Source organism: Nymphalis io, chromosome 28 (assembly GCF_905147045.1).
Source record: "Nymphalis io chromosome 28, ilAglIoxx1.1, whole genome shotgun sequence".
Classification (NCBI taxonomy): Eukaryota; Metazoa; Arthropoda; class Insecta; order Lepidoptera; family Nymphalidae; genus Nymphalis; species Nymphalis io.
This window is the reverse complement of record NC_065915.1, coordinates 2518180-2536355: the sequence shown is the minus strand read 5'-3', so window position 1 is coordinate 2536355 and position 18176 is coordinate 2518180. Positions and strand designations below refer to the sequence as shown.

At 34.3% G+C, this 18176-nt stretch overlaps 3 protein-coding genes across 4 annotated transcripts in view; 2 read left to right on the top strand and 1 right to left on the bottom strand.

Annotated features, from left to right (window-relative positions):
- LOC126779050 (WD repeat-containing protein 7) overlaps positions 1 to 18176 on the bottom strand; it is a 129406-nt gene that overhangs the window by 61285 nt on the left and 49945 nt on the right. The gene's annotated exons all lie outside the window — the stretch shown is intronic.
- On the top strand, positions 1345 to 3718 carry LOC126779147 (cuticle protein 1-like). The gene is made up of 2 exons (XM_050503019.1): positions 1345 to 1445; positions 2970 to 3718. Exons 1-2 carry the CDS (start codon positions 1434 to 1436, stop codon positions 3444 to 3446), a joined length of 489 nt encoding a protein of 162 aa, XP_050358976.1. The 5' UTR covers positions 1345 to 1433; the 3' UTR covers positions 3447 to 3718.
- On the top strand, positions 8098 to 11064 carry LOC126779130 (uncharacterized). The gene is made up of 3 exons (XM_050502980.1): positions 8098 to 8272; positions 9175 to 9363; positions 10453 to 11064. Exons 1-3 carry the CDS (start codon positions 8242 to 8244, stop codon positions 10968 to 10970), a joined length of 738 nt encoding a protein of 245 aa, XP_050358937.1. The 5' UTR covers positions 8098 to 8241; the 3' UTR covers positions 10971 to 11064.

Here is an 18176-nt window from a genome sequence, read left to right as displayed (position 1 = left end):
ACTGATAATAATCTACATTACTGCGTTTGGGTAGGAGACCCACCACACACGGGGACATCAGTACTCAGCGGGTTCAAAAGCACCAACTGAATTTTCATGTGCTTAAAATCTTTTTAATCCAAGCCGAGTCTTGTTAAATAAATAAAAAATAAGTAAATTGAAAATGTCATTAACTACAAATAAATTATATATATAAATTTTAACATCACACATGACAAAGTGAGAGCATTAGTGTAAAAACTATTTGCGGAAAACACCACATTCAATCTCATACACCCAACTCTGTTTTCGATAAATGAATTAAAATATATTAAAAAGTGCCTATGTTCATCTTTTGTGAACGAATTAACCCTAATGATAAACTTATTAATATTAAAAAATGCAAAAGTTGCTTAGTTACAGTTTCACGTCCAAGCTAGACCGATCATTGAAAAAATTTCATACACGTTGTTAGGTGTACAGATAAGTCTAAAGTGTAGTTAACGCCATCTCCAGACACGCAGGCTAAACAGCGATCGAAAACTAGTAACCAAATGAATTAAAAAAGTTTCGTAACAAAAAGTTTATATATATCATTAGATAAATTAAATAACGTCAATTACAGAAAACATAAAAGATAACATTCATTGCTTAAAGCATAGCTACCATAGGAATGGAATTATATATTTACGAATTTATATATTCGAAACAAATCACTTTCCGTTTAAATGTTTTTGTTGAAATTCATTCTATCTAGTTAAAATAAAATATATGTTACATTTTTTTTAATTGAAATTGTATATTACAAATACTCTTTATCATTCAAGGATATCATATGTTACATAAGGATTACATATATTTATTTCAGGACTTTTACTATATATTTATTTAAATAATTTTTAAAATTTTAGACACAGTTTCGTTGATAATTTTGTTTAATTGTTAAATTAAATATACTTAATACGAATAATTGATTTAACTAGAAAAATCAGTATTGTCAGTAAATTAATTTACGCAAAAAATAACTCGTGCAAATTATTCAATGTCAATATTAATTATGAAATATATTTTAGCTAATTACATTACATTCGAACTCAAACTGGTTTCATACGAAAAAAAAACATAGAAAATATATAAACTATTAACATTAAAAAGAAAGTACAGATTAAAAATGAAACCGATAAATTACAAAAAAAAAATTATCATATCTTATTTCTCAGTCCAATTTCAAGAAACACTTTTTTCGCGCTCATTAAAAAAAAATCATTGACACTGACATTTCACCAACGTAAGACGAAATGTCGCCTCTGTATATTTTTAATACAACAAACAGGTACTTTATAGTATCAATGATTACTCGGGAACTTTCAATAATAATCCACGCGTATAAAAGACCTAGCCAGCATGAGGACAACATTCAGTAGCTCACGAGTAGTCTGACAAAGAAGTTCACGATGAGATTTCTGGTAAGGCATCATCTTATCAGTATACCATATATCATAAAATAAACGAAATAGCTCAGCTTGAAAAAAAGCAATTAAAAAAAAGTTTCCAAACGATCGTTTATTTTCTGATATGTCGTGTTAATATTTTACATTATAAAGAACCTAATTTCTAATCTGTTTTGGATTTTTGACAACTGGTGCAATTGGGCGGCAAATTTAACTTTTTTATTGATTTTTGACATGGATGTTGAATAGCACTTTTCAAAACCTTACCAGATTAAAAATTATGATTTTTCTTTACATTACATTTTAAGATATTAATTTTATTTATGTAAGGATTTTTTTTTCTTACAAGTGTAAATACTTTCTTCCGTTTTCTTGATCTTATTTTAATTTTAAAAACAATCGCAATTGCTTATTTAATTTAATTATGTGTTGTAGGCTGAAAGTAGCGTACGTATTAAAATTTATTAGTATATGTATAGATTTGAACGTATAAACGTGAATTTTCATTTTGATTTTCAATTTGCTGATTTATAAAGGTGTTCAATTTGAATTTCATAAAATATTATGCAACAATTTTTAAAATATATTACTAGCCCAAATACATTTGCGATTTTTAAAGTTTTTTTATGGGAAAATGGTTATTATTACAGAGTGATAAAGTCCAAAAGACGTTATTGTATTACGATGTACAGATCGTTACAAGCTGCATTGCAAGTACGCGTTCTGCATACTAGTTGTTGGTGGTCAAGGGCGTTAGCAAAGATTATTCAACAGACGTACTTATTCATGCAATAGAACTTTTTTTAATTCTCATATACATTCGAGTGACGTAAAGTGTACTATTTTAAAATCTTTAATATTTATTTTTAATAAAAATATCGCCCAACCAATGCTGTAACATTTGTCCGAATCGCCATTTACGCGCCAATTCTTTTACCGATACAGATAAATAAAATAATTTGAAAAACGTATAATGTCAAAATGAGTACAGACTATTTTATAATTCTTGTAGAGCCGGAGTTTTAACAACAGATAACTTATTTGTGTTCTGTATAGATTTCGTTTGTTATATCAAATATAGAATAGACGATATAAAATATTATATGTTCCGACTAACATATTTTAATATGTAATATGTATGCTTTAAACGTGTTGAACGGATATACGAAACCATATTAGTACTATTTCATAAGGTCTGAAGTCGATATGGTTTTGCAAAACGTACGCAAGGTCGTTCTATGAATGATTTGTGATCATACACTGTGAAATATATTCAGACCATGTACGAAAATAATTAAAAATAATTGCTCTTATACATATGACATTGACAGTTCAATTGATATTTAAATTAAAGTCGTTAACTTTACAACTTAGTAAAGCTTTTAGATGTTGTAGTATTTCATCATATATTTTGCATTTACTTTGTTGCTTTCTTCGATGCGTATAAAAAAACCTCAGTTTCTGTTCCTTATGTGAATAAATCTTGTAAACTTCTGAACCAAAAGGACAGACTAATTATTTGTGTTTTTCTTTTAACAGATTGCTTTCGTTGCCATCCTGGGCTATGCTTCGGCTAGCGCCATCATCTCCCCTCTGGTATACGGAGCCAACGCTGGTGACGTCCAGGCCGCGGCCATCGACGCTACCGTAGCCGCTCAGGACACCGTCCGCGCTATCGGTGAAGGCCAGGCCCGCGCTGCCGAAGCCGTCATCCAGCACAACACTGAGGCAGTCCGTCAAGTCGCCGAGACTAACCGCAACATCCACGAGAACGCTTACTGGGGCAACGTAGCCGCTTCCCAAAACCTCGTCGCCGCCGCTCAATCCCAGGCCGCCGCCGTTGACGGTGCCGCCGCTGCAGTCCGCGCTGCGCACGCCGGTGCTGCCCTCCCCTACGCCGCTTCCTTGGCGTACGGCGCTGCCCTCCCCTACACCGCTGCTCCCCTCGGCTACGCCGCGTACGGAGCTTACGGTCTCCACGGTCTCCATGGTCTCCACGGTCTCCACGCTTGGTAATTTTCCGATCATAGCATCACTTAGATAGTGATGTCGTCGTTCGGGAGTTGCCTCGACCATAGTTGAGGGGGCGTCCGAACACGGCTAGCTGTCGATGGCAATGTTTGTGTTTACCATAGATATTGTCATCCCAGCTAGTCTTCCGATCACCTCATAGTATCAAAGGTACCCGATTGCTCAATGAAAACACCGCAAAGGTCTCAAAGTAACTCTCTTTGTAAATAAGCGAATCTCATGCCATCACTGCCAAAGTGTAAATAAACACATTTTTACAATTCGAGTTTTTTATTATTTTATACGCCAACCCAACTATCCCATAATATATAATAAATTATATATTATGAAATGAATCTAATTCAATTCAATATTACACTTTTTTGTTCTTCTTAACTGGTAACTGAGGCCAGGCAAAATACAAACATCACAATTTTTCTCAAACCATTTATTCACAGATATAGAATATTATTTTTTGTTTGGGAAGGAAAAAACAAAAACAGACCTCCCGTAAATGTGAAAAAAAATCCCTTATGATTGTTTTTATCCCCTATGCTTTTTTATGGGCAAATTTTACAAGTCGGTTTTGCTTTTTAAGCAAATAATTTAATCTTGGTTTCAAGGCACTCTACTCGGTAAAGAGCTGGACACATTTTTCAAAATAATAATACCAGTTGTATTATTTTATATTTCCCGAAGTAAACTCTCGAGTTTTTATTTCTTCAAGAAATCAACCATGGAATAGTATTCTAGACACACAAGAATTTGTGATAAAATTTCCGAAGCGAACAAAAACTATATGTTTATATATCTACTTAGTTGACTTAAAAAAAATAAAACTACTCAATTCCTTGTTTTTTAAAGTCAACATACATATATTGGCTTTGTGCAAGCTCGTATGGGTAGGTATCACCCACTCATCAGATATTCTACCGTGAAACAGCAGTACTTGGTATTGTTGTGTTCCGGTTTGAAGGGTGAGCGAGCCAATGTAATTACAGGCACAAGGGACATATCATCTTAGTTCCCAAGATTGTTGGCGCATTGGTGATGTGGGCGAGGGTTAACATTTCTTACAACGCCAATGTCTATGGGCGTTGGTGACCACTTACCATCAGGTGGACCATATGGTCGTCCGCCTTCTTATATTACAAAAAAACCATTTATATTGTACCTTAAGTTACCGTCTACTTAACTATGATAGAAACCAAAAACATTTAAAGATGATTTTTGTTTCATATTTTTGAACTTTTTGTATTTCTTATATAATATATAACAAAAATTAAAAAAATAAAATATTTTTAAACGACTTTAGCCAGTTATATTACAATTCATTATAAATGTTCATTTGATTGGATAATAATTTAGAATGACAGATTTTTCAATAATTATTTCAACAATAACAGCCTGTCCCACTGCTACCCAGCAGGCCTAAGGCCTCCTCTCCCTTTTTGAGGAGAAGGTTTGGAGCTTATTCCACCACGCTGCTCCAATGCGGGTTGGTGGAATACACATGTGGCAGAATTTCAGTTAAATTGGACACATGCAAGTTTCCACACGATGTTTTCCTTCACCTATACGGTGAGCCCGAGATGAATTATAATCACAAATTAAGCATATAAAAATTCAGAGGTGCTTGCCCGAGTTTGAACCCACGATCATCGGTTAAGATTCACGCGTTACCACTGGGCCATCTCGGCTCTATTATTATTTCAAATATCTTTAAAATGTCAAATCAAATTTCGAAAACTCTGTTATATGTTTGGAACAATACATAACGACACAATGGACGACGCTCGTTCAGAAATTGATTATATACCATGTAATTATACGCACAAGCAATCCAACGCCTTCACGGTTACTTCAGTATCGTTTCACGGTTTATCCGTATTATACAATTATTAACAAATAAACTTTCATTTAAATAATCATACGTATCAATCTTTACTTTATTGGACGTATTTTTTTTAAAGTATTTTGAAGCGTCATGACTTTATTAATACTTGGTAAGTTTAAAAAGTAATCTATTATCCTATAAATCATCAATAAATTGACAAAATACCTTTTCGTTTCCTCTAAAGGACCTAAATCTAGCATGCCTTTCGATAGATTATTATTATTCATTATTAGACTATTATTCATATATTTATACTTTAAATATATGTATTTATTTTGTTAATATTATATGTATAATATCAACAAAATAAAATATATGTATATTTTTGATTACTAATTAACCGTCCTCACGAATTTCTGCTTAGCCAAAAGGTTTTTTTTTTTTTTATAGAATAGGAAGGTGGACGAGCATATGGGCCACCTCATGGTAAGTGGTCACCAAACGCCCTTAGACATTGGCATTGTAATAAATGTCAACCATCGCTTATAGCCAATGCGCCACCAACCTTGGGAACTAAGATTTTATGTCCCTTGTGCCTGTAATTACAGGTTGACTTGCAGAGAATGCCTTCAGGCGTTAAGTCCGCCTTTTGTTCCAACTACATATTTTTTTGACCACCACAATTATGGTGGTAAAAAAAGTTTTAAATAAATAAAATAAATAGATACACATATAAACGTGTGTGTCCGTCTTTCTGTATTTTCCTTCCACGAAATAATTTATAAACACGGGATTTAAACCCGTATACTTCGCTAAGATTCGCATGTTACTACTGATCCATTCCAGTCAAACCTTTACGGCTACCATAAATCTATAATCGCTGCGCATTTTAGATAATCTTTAAAATACCGAGATTTATTTCAGTACTTTAATTCTAAGTATAAAATTATTCCACAATGATCTCCGTTCCAGTTATCATAGCATCGGTATTTACAACACGAGCCGCATTCAACGACAAACAATCCAATTATCCAATAGAGAATATTCACGGACAAATTTTGAACAGTGAAAAACGCATAGCGAGAAACGATGGTTTAACATACAACTTATATGCATTGCCTATTTACTTGAGTTCTGGCAAAAGATTTAAGTCTAACAATAATGATAATAAAATACTACTTAATTGCCAAGTGCCAATGAACAAGAATAGTAAGAAGCATAAAAAAACCGATGTATATTGGAATCGGGAAACAATTAACGCAATTAAATTTACGTAAAAAAGTAATGGTTGGACTATATAAGGGAAAAAAACAAAGGAAAATAGTAAAGGTTACGAAAAACATGTAATTAATACAAAATAAACTCATAGTAAGTTACTGAAAAAATCTATATTATTTTAAAATCCTTTATAATACACATGCGGAAGTGACTTTGTTTGTTTGTTACGCTTACACGTCTAAACTAACATCACGAAATTTTGCATACTCGTTGTCAGGAGATAATATGACGCAAATGTAATCATTTTAGTCAATCGATGTCTTAGCCGATAGCACGGCGGACGCGCCTCATACTAATCATTCATTTAGAATTAGCATAGTTTAAGTATATGAACAATATACATATTTTAACATTCACTTCAGTTTAATTAGTATTTAGTTATTAGTTTAACTGGTGGTAGGGCTTTCTGAAAGCTTGTCTGGGTAGGTACCACCCACTCAACATATATGCTACCGCAAAACAGCAGTACTTTTCTTTTTTTTAACAGTTTTTTCGTGTTCCGGTTTGAAGGGTGAGTGAGCCAGTGTTAATTACGGGCACAAGGGACATAACATCTTAGTTCCCAAGGTTGGTGGCGCATTGGCGATGTAAGCGATGGTTAACATGTCTTACAATGCCTATGTCTATGGGCGTTGGTGACTACTTACCATCAGGTGGCCCGTATGCTCGTCCACCTATACTAAAAAAAAAAATCATACATAAAAATAGATGCTTAGGAAAACAACCAATACAATATACTCAAATCGGATACACAGATACTCAATTTTACAGAGCAATCTCACTTTACACTCGAAGGAAAATAAACGATATTATATTTCTATACAAGTTAATTCATGGGCTTATTGGCTCGTCCGATATCCAGCAATGAACACAGTTTTTCTTTTCCTCGTCCAAATAGTCGCATGCGATACTGTATGACCTTTTGTCTTCATACCTCTAGAACAAATGAATGTCACTGCCATGCAAGCGTTCATAACCGTTGCAGTTTGTAGAATTCGAGACAATACCAACACCGTCCTGTGTATGATTACATATATACATACATTACATAAGCTGAGGAGTCCTAACGTTCAGCACTGTTACCTAATGAACCAATTTATATATTTAGATTGGAAAATCAGCCCCCTGATAATGTTGGTAAGTGAACAGCATTGGCACCACAGCTTAACATCAGGAGGCTGATTTACGTCTGCCTAGCTATTTTAAAAAAAGCTCACTTTCAAGCCGACCTTATAAGCTTTCATGGTACATAATGATTTTATTAACGTATAAATTCGACTCATCGAGATTATGCATATATACATACATACTTCTTGTTATATAAATATAAAAAATATATAAAATAATATTATAAAACAACCAGACTCAGATATATAAGCCAGTCACTAGATAAAAGACACAATCAAAATGTACACGTGATAAAACGTAAGTCGAAAATACCTGTTCCCTGTGACCAATTAATTACATATATTTATAATTACAACTCGAAATGATTTATATCAATTTCTTGAAAGCAATTGTAACGAATTTAACTCGACGTTTATAATTAGTAACAGAAAAATTAAGAAAAGTTAACTTTGCTGTTATTGCTAAGTATGACACTCTATATGTAAGACGAATAAGATATTATACGATAAATCCAACATTTTAATAAAATATACAAGTATTCAAGATTTAAACGAGAAAATGATGTTTTACATATATTTAATAACCATCGGTAAGAATTCTTATTTTTGGTTTTATGATAATTTTTATATATTGTCCTTAGTATCGAGTCCTGCATATCTGGTATATTTGCCTTTACTTTATATATTGTATTATATAATATATAGATATAAAGGTTTGTCTTGATATCCCATAGGTGTTACATATATTACTGTATATATTGATAACACGTCAAGTGTTTAATTCCAAAAAGAATTCGCTTAAATGAAAAATGATTTGCTTTTTAAATTAAGGCAATATATCAACGAACTAAGTTACTATTTATTATTAGATAAATATTTTTACCCTTAGAAAAATTTTCGTTTACTTTAAATTTAATTTAAGTCCACTAAAATATTTCAGTAAAAACCAATTATTCTGATATTTTTTTAAAGAGCATGCTTGAATAAAGTACATTGTACTTGTACTAAATTACTGTACAGTACGTTTTGATTTTGTTTTTAAGATATTGTTGACGAGGTCGGAAAAGTAAGCATTGCGATACGAAGACATATATATATATGTATAGTATTTGACTCACAATAAATCTCAAGTAGATTAAAGAAAAACTAAAATCTAAATATATAAAATACACTTTTGTTCAGGGAAGCTATCCTACCTGTACAATCTATTGACAGTCCATTGAAAAATACCAGATTCAAAAGCAAACCTGACAAAGCAAGATGACAATTAAAAAAACCGTAGATAATAAAAAAACGGATATATAGAACTTTCCTTGTGTGTTTCATGTTCAAAATTAAATCCGGATTTATTCTTTTTTCAAATTTAATATGAAAAACCGTACAAGATTTTTTTTAAATATATAAGCTAGCGCTTGACTGTTATCACATCTGATGGAAAGTGAAGATTTTTTGGAGAATAATTGAGAAAACATATTTTCCTCTCTTTTTCCAGTTATTCCTATTTTCATACAGCAAGCAACACAAGTGCCGATATTGAAAAGTAATAATGTAAAGTCATTGAAGACAATTACGCCGAAGCATTCTTACCCAGTGATCTCAGAATCGGATACCAGACCAGAGCTATATCTTCATATTTATCCTTTGAAAAAACTAAAATTCCAAAAGGAATTAAATATGGAAAGTATGTTAAAGAATTAAATCGCAGAATCAAATCGGGGCAAGCACCAATGAGCTTTCGTTGTGTGCTTAATGGTAAAGACAAACATCGAGAGGAAAATTATATGTTCGAGATAAAGATCTACAACATGCGTATCCACTAATACGTACTACAGCAACGTATACAGCCTCGTTGGTCTAGTGGCTTGATGTAAGGCCGCAGACCCGGAGGTCCTGGGTTCAATTCCCAGGTCGGGCCAATAAAAAGTTATTGGGTTTTACTGTCAGAACTTTCTCAGTAACAGCCCGGAGTTTGGAAGTTGGAAGTGTGTTCACTCCCGTGCCTCCGAAAGCACGTAAAGCCGTAGCTGGGTAATCTCTCTTGAGATTGGCCGCCGTGACCGAAATCGCTCTGGAGGACATTATAAAACACAACTCAAATATGATAGACACCTCTGAACAGACAATACTGAAGTTCGTTTCTATTATAGCTTATGTGATAACGAAATATAAGGAATATGATATTGTTTAGTCGGAACTGTAAATTATTTTCGACAATTAACTAACAATTAACGTCCACTCGAACTAAAAACTTTTATATTTATAGTAAGACATACATCATCATCCCTCCAATATCCTCCATCAATATTTTATATGTATATTTTATTTTTTTTTATATGCGCCGGGATGGCAAATGACTACTCCACCTGATGGTAAGTGGTAGTAGAGTCCAAACGAGACGACGGCCAGTACAGTCGGGAAGAATGTTCTGTACTAGCCGTCCCCGCTTTGCCAACCCGCAAAATGCCTCTTCACGCCTCGTTTGAAGGAAAGAATGATATATATTTGTTTTAAATAAAATAAATAGCCACACGGACAACTGGGTCACTTGATGGTGAGTGATCAATATCAATGGGTGGTGTGAGAAATATTTATTATTCCTTATTTTGGGAACTAAGTTGTTATGGCCCTTGTGCCTATTGTTTCACTGGCTCACTGACCCTTCGAACCGGAACACAATAATATTTGCAGGCTGGTAAATTTATATTACCTTGTTGGTAGGGCTTTGTTATAACTATAATTTTTAATATATCACCGTTTTGTTTATGTTTAGATAACAAGAAACTGTCACAAGGGAAGGTCCCTGCGAACGGGAAACTCGCAGACAAATATATCAAGAATAAACTATTGTATCAAACAGAAGACGATGTTTATATAGATTTCGATAATAATGAAAAGGATAATGAGATGAAATATGACGAGCAAGACAAAAGGCCTGAATATGACGCTTATGGCAAACGATATTACCGCGTAGCGACGGATGACGTCAGTGGCGACGGAATTAAACAATATGTGTATGAAGACGATTTCGGTACACGATATCATAAATTATACGTAATTGATGATCGATCCGGTTACGTTGTCATAAATGGTGTCCGTTACCAACGCACCCCACAACGACGGCCTGAGAAACTGTCGCCTAGGAACAAAAACGTTCAATTAAATAAAGAAATTTATAGTAAACCTATTCAAAATTTTAAACAGCGTAACGTTAACGTAAGTTTTAGTAAGTTATCGGGTCACATGGGCAAAGTTACTCAAACGCGAAACAGATCCCACTTCAAAAATTGAAATAATTTTAAGATGAAAGCATAACATTTGAAATAAAATCTGTACAACTTATCTATATACTTACCCATTTAATAATAAATATTTGTTATAATACGTCTTATCTTTTGGGGTAAATAAATACTTTTACTTTACATATACGACGAGGTTCAAAAGTCCGGAGAACGAAAGGTTCTTAAATTAATAAAACACCTAGAAGACCTGATCGAATTTTGTATGTGCAGTTGTCTAGCTTAAGAAAAATTATGTGTAAACGAAGCTGGGAACCTCGGTTTATTTGAAAAAAAAAACCAAACCCTTTGTATTCGCAGCAATATTACTACTCTGATTTACTTCAAATCAATAAATAATATTTAATCACAATCACAAAAAAAAAAAATTAAAAATGTTAAGTACATGATATTGCTTAAGGTAAGGTACCTTAAAGTAAAGTAAAGTAATAGCCTGTGAATGTCCCACATCTGGGCTAAGCTCTCCCATTTGAGGAGATAATTTCTGTAAATACTTATGTGACAGAAATTCAGTAAAAAAAACACACACAGGAAAGCCATACGATGTTCTCCTTTACGACTGAGCACGAGATGAATTATAAACATAAATTAGGCACATTAGTGGCTTTATATAATCAATTTAAAGATTTGTCTTATTGTATTTGATATTCTACCGCAAAACAGCAGTACTTGTTATTGTTGTTTTCCGGTTTGAAGGGTGAGTGAGCCAGTGTAATTACAGGCACAAGGGACATAAAATCTTAGTTCCCAAGGTTGGTGGCGCATTGACTATGTAAGCGATGGTTGACATTTCTTACAATGCCAATGTCTAAGGGCGTTTGGGGACCCCTTACCATCAGGTGGCCCATATGCTCGTCCGCCTTTCTATTCTATAAAAAAAAAAGTATCATTCGACGACTTGTCTCTGAGATCTGTTGAAATATATTCAAAAGCTATTTAATAAACGCACCATAATTGGACTTTATAACGATTATGTGAAGCGGCAGTCGAAATTGCGAAAATTGCGTCAATATATTCCGAACGCATTCAAGTCAGTTTATCAGATAGCTATGTTAAGAGAATTTCCAAAAATATTCGATTAATATGTGGCAATATTATGGTTCACACTCAAAATGATTGATGAGATGACACGAAATTAATTAAAAATGCTGCCCGCAAGGTTCTCTCGGTCCCGCCCTATTTAGTCTGGCTACATCTAATAATTTTTTTTTTCAGCCATTTGCCGTCCACTGCTGGACGAAAGCCTCCCCCATAGATCGCCAACCATCCCGATCTTGGGCAGTCCGCATCCATTTCAAGCCTGCCACCTTTTTTAAATCGTCGGCCCATCTTGTCACAGGGCGTCCTACACTACGTTTGCCTAAGCGTGGTCTCCACTCCAACACGTGTCGGCTCCATCGGCCATCAATGCGCCTGGAGACATGACCAGCCCACTTCCACTTCAGCGAGCTAATTCTAAGCGCGATGTCGGTGACTTTAGTTCTCTGGCGAATGTCCTCATTTCGGATTCTATCTGCCAGAGAAATCCCAAGCATCGCACGTTCCATTGCTCGCTGAGCGACCCTAAATTTGTGGACCAGTCCTACGGTAAGTGTCCACGTTTCGGCACCGTAAGTCATTACAGGTAGGACGCACTGATTGAAGACCCTGGTCTTAAGCGACTGTGGGATCGACGATTCAAAAATATGACGTAACCTTCCGAATGCCGCCCAGCCCAAACGTATTATTCTTTTAGCCCCCTTCTCAAAGTTGTGCCGGCCAAGTTGTATAGTTTGGCCCAGGTAGATATATTCCTGCACAACATCAAGTGGAGAGCCATTAACGACCACTGGTCTCGGGGATACATGACGGTTTGCCATAATTTTGGTCTTTTCAATGTTCATCCCGAGACCTACTTGTCTTGAAGAATCGCTCAGGCTGTTTAGCATCTCTTCCAAATCCTGCAGAGTCATCTAATAATTGGGGTTTAAAATTCAAAATTTAATTAATCTTACCTTTATAATGACTCTTTGGGAGGAGCTGCTAATTGAAGGTTTAAATCTATATCACTCTGAATGGGTCGTATATTTCTTAGAACATTGATCTTTCAAAAGAAAAAAAAATTATTACTAATTTATTAAAACTTTTAATCACAAACAAGACCTAAATTAATTAATTATGACAACCGACTTAAAAATAATAAATAATAGTAATATACTTATTGTACATCACGTTTGTACTTTCTCGACGTTTGAGTCGGTTTTGGGAAAAGAGCATTTAGTTAAGGGGAAAAGAGCAATTAAGTCTAACTAGGTTTAAGTCTATCTAGGTTTTTTAATTTATTCTTTTGTTTATTCTTTTTTTTCATTTTTTAGTAATATACTATTATAATATTTACGGTAATATACTATTTTTTGCATGTATTCTTGAAATATTATACTTATGCGACATTGACCATTGACATTCTGACATTTCACGACCGATTTACCTATAGATCTTGCGTACATAATACACCAATAACAAGACAATTTCAGTTATATCGATTGAAAGCGAGAATTTAAAAAAAAATACAATAAACCAAATAGTTTATATCACAAAAAATTTGTTTTCATAAACAAATGAAGCAATCAATGTATACACGTGATACGTCGTAACACGACGGCGTTTATCTGTGACCAATTAATTATATATAATTTCAATGAAGAAAATTCAAAATCGATTTCATCATTTACTTGAAGCTAACTGAAACAGAATTTTCTAGATGTTTTTAAGTATATTTAGATTAATCATGAACAGTAAGCTTTGTTTTTTATAGCTATAGACGTAGTAATATCTTTTATAGGATGAATTAATACGGAGTATTTAAAAAAAAACTGTTATTCCCTCCACACTAAAAAGTCAAAATGATTTTTTTCCTCCACTTAATAGCAATCGGGAAGAAGTTTATACTTGTGATTAGGTGTGAATATTTTATTTATTACTTTTAAATTTAAGACTCCAAAGCAACCGGCCATTCAGCTTTCTCATTAACGTCAAAGTTATAACATGATAAGTTTTAAGTTATTGCGATATTGCGTGAATTGACCTTTTTTAAATTATGTGGTTATAACTTATCTCGTGCTCGGCGGTGAAGGTTTCATGAAACCAATAATATACATGAAAATAATAATATATATGGATCTGTGAAATACTATTATAATAATAACTTTTTTTTTATATCCTGGGACATTTTTCACACACGGCCATCTGATCCCGAACTAAGCTTGTACAAAGCTTGTACTATGGAAACCTAACAACTGATATACTACATATACTACTTTTCTTTTATAAATACATACTTATATAAATAATTACACCCAGACTCAGGACAAACAGACATGTTCAAGCACACAAATGTCTGTCCTGGGTGGGAATCGAACCAACACACCTTCCACACACAACACACAACCACAACCTTCGACGTGAAAGGCAAGTGTTCCACCAACCACGCCAACCGGCTCGTCAACTGTAGAATTAATGCTGATGGTTTTATATATTAATTACAAGATGACGAATTCGGTTCACGGCACTGTGGAGACGAATACCGATAGATGTTATCCGTTATTATCGACCGCCTAAAACAAAACCGTCTCGTCCACCCAAGAAACATCCTTCAAGCAAACGTCCTACGAACAAATACTGCTCTGGCGATCACCCTTCGAACAAAATACCAGCTAATTGTGACCCATTCAAGAGAATAAAGGATAAGAAGCGACAAATATTCAATAATATCATTAAAAAACTTAATTAGTTAGAATAAATTATTAACAACATAATATTTTTGGGTAAATTATAGAGTTTCACTTCTAGTTCCTAGCCCTTATTTAGTGAATGATATAAGTTTGATATACATAAGAGAACCTTATCCTTTTTATTTAAATCGGTACAAAAAACTAAACTTCAAATTTGTTAAAAAATCACTTTATTGGTTTTTAATTTTGACGTGAGTTTTGACATTCGCAATATGAACGTAAACAATTATTGTTATTTAGTATAATGTATTTGTAACATATGTATATGATATATAAATTCAAGCTATCTGCACCTCCTCCATATTAACTTGTAACTAAGTTTGCTCTTCACATATAATTGCATTGATTTAATATGATTTTTATATTGACTTATATCACTTATGTACATATGTATGTCGAGATGGCCCAGTGGTACGAACGCGTGAGTCTTAACCGATGAACGTGGGTTCGAACCCGGGCAAGCACCTCTGAATATTCATGTGCTTAATTTCTGTTTATAATTCATCTCGTGCTTTTCGGTGAAGGAAAACATCGTGAGGAAACCTACATGTGTCTAATTTCATCGAAATTCTGCCACATGTGTATTCCATCAACCCGCATTGGAGCAGCGTGGTGGAATTAGCTCCAAACCTTCTCCTCAAATAGGGAGAGAACAGGCTGTTCAGGTGGCAGGCTTACTTACTTACTTATGTACAGTTAGGGTCCGTTCACACAGACCGGCTCGGAGAGGAGAGCAGATTTTTATCACGTTGGAAACAGTGTTTTGAGTGATTGTAGTAAAGTTTATTTTTGCATTTGCACCTTTTTTGTCATTAAAAATGCCTGAACGCGCTTCGTGTGAAGTAATAAAAGGAGCCGACCGGCTCCGCTTGCGTGCTCTTTCTCGCTCGCACCCGCTTTCAGATCTCTTCCAGCCGGTCGATGTGAAATAGTTGGCGGCTCCGCTCCGGCCAATTCCAAGCGTATACGACCCGGTCTGTGTGAAAAGAAAAAAGCAGGCCGATGCTCTCCGAGCCGGTCTGTGTGAACGGACCCTAAAAGTACAGTAACAGCCTGTGAATGTCACACTGCTGGGCTAAGGCCTCCTCTCCCTTTTTAAGGAGAAGTAATGGAGCGTATTCCACCACGCTGCTCCAATGCGGGTTGGTAATGATAATGTTACAAAGTACAATTTACTGACATATTTCAAGCTTCAGTGGTTTGGAGGTTTCGATATATTGAAGATTACGTTCAAATACATTTCACCTTCATTTCTGTTTCAGTTTCCATAGCCGCATTGGTAGAATTTATAGCACAAACTGCTTACAATGATCTATATTCAAGGGAATTTTATAGGAAACAAAATATTTACGGACAATTTTCAGATAATGTAGAAGTATAGCATCGTACGAAGATTTGAACAATGTCGTAAAAGTAATTCCTATCATCATGAGCCAAAGATTCTTCAAGTAGCTTCATAAATATGAGATTTTGCCGATTCTTACCAATTCGAAAAGCCAATCGTAATCAAAAATGGCAAATTAATTCATTTAAGAAGATCTCAACATCAAAAAACTCTTCCCCCCGGATCGCCGTACGGTGTAGACGTGCTACTTGAACTTCTTTTTATCTTATTAAAAAATAATAATAATAATAATTACACTTTTAAAGTAAATAAATAGTGTTGTGAAAAATAGGAGAACATAAATCGCAAGAGACCGTCTGTAAAGTGAGTGAATCTTCTGTTTACCTGTTGCCCTGGTACCTTGCGCTTGCGACTGAAATTTCTGCCTACAGCTACGTGATTGGTCAGGTGGCTCCACCCAACTGTTGGCCATTGGTCCTATGACCCCGCCCAACTGCTTTGTAATCGGTCATATGACTCCGCCCAACTGCTTATATCACCTATGAGGTACTTTTGACGGGACCATCTTGCACTTACGATTTACGTACTAATTACTGATTGGAATCTAAAATCCCACCTACCATACGAGATCTAACCAGCGTTATTTATTATAAGCTCCTACTGATATACACTATCCTAGTACCATGGATTCATCGTTAAACAAGTCAGCCTCCTATTCGGAAATAGACTTAATTAGTAGAGAGGATAAAACACCACCGAACTATGTTGCGTATCGGAACAAACGGGCTAGAGAAACCGAATTCAACATAGACCTAGATAGTTTTAAGCTCGAGATAAAAAGTATGATAACATCTTTATTTGCTACACAAACGAAGGAAATCCAAAAAATTATTGCTACTCAAAAAGAAATACAACAAACAAATATAAATATCGAAAACTCAATCGCCTATTTAACCGACCAGAATGAGTAATTTAAAAAGAAAATTGAATTATTAGAAGGTAAAATTAAGGACGATCAACTGTATATAAGCACGCTGGAGGATCGGATTGAAGATCTTCAAAGAGGGATGCGTAAATGTAACTTCGAAATAAAGAACGTTCCATCACAATCCAACGAAACCAAAGAAGACCTTACTGAAATGGTTTTATGTTTGGCCAGAAATGTAGGCTATAATATTGAGAAAACCGATATTAAGGACATTTATAGAGTACGGGTAAAAAAAGAAAAAACAAAAAAATAGCTCCATCGTTGTTGAGACTTCCTCCACCACTTTAAAAACTGGCATTTTGAAAATGTGTAAAGCCTACAATATTAAACATAAATCTAAATTGTGTGCCAAACACTTAGGGATAAGAACAGCCGAAGACACTCCGATTTACATATCGGAACAACTTACTCCAAGAGGGGCCCGTCTGTACTTTCTGGCTCGGGACATCGATAAATCGAAAACGTATCGGTTCTGTTGGACTGCTTACGGTAAAGTTTATCTACGGAAAGATGAAAATTCACCTATTATTAACATAAATAGTGAGACACAAGCGCATCAATTATTACAAAAATGACTATATGTAGCCGGCTTTATATACCAAATGTGTTTCAATTTAAAGTACTTTAAAAATATTTTATGTAAAATTATGTTTTGGTTATTATTAGAATTAGCTGTTAATGTAATTATTAGTATTAAGAACATTTATACTACACAGCATGGAACTCATTTACCTTTTTTCGTCATCATACAATCAACAGCACACTTACACATATACAATGTACACATATCTAAATCTTATATACACAAATACACATTCACACATACACACCACCTAATAACCATATATTTTCTGACTACAAAATTATATGTTAAAACCATTCACAACAGAAGCACGCGTATTCTTTTTAACTTTATTAAAACAATAAAAATAAAAATATCTATATATTATACTACTATATATATATATAACTTACATACTCTACATACTTGGCTTACTCAATTTATCACATTGTTATGGATAGGTCTCTTACTACTCTGAATGATATAGACGATCTCGAAGTTAGTAGAGCAATGCAATGTGATATTGAAGACCT

Excerpts from the sequence above, each read along its gene's own strand:
- LOC126779130 (XM_050502980.1), top strand. The coding sequence starts at position 8,242 with ATGATGTTTTACATATATTTAATAACCATCG. Across the intron at positions 8,273-9,174 it reads CATATATTTAATAACCATCG|TTATTCCTATTTTCATACAG; the intron begins GTAAGAATTCTT and ends CTCTTTTTCCAG. Across the intron at positions 9,364-10,452 it reads AAAGGAATTAAATATGGAAA|ATAACAAGAAACTGTCACAA; the intron begins GTATGTTAAAGA and ends GTTTATGTTTAG.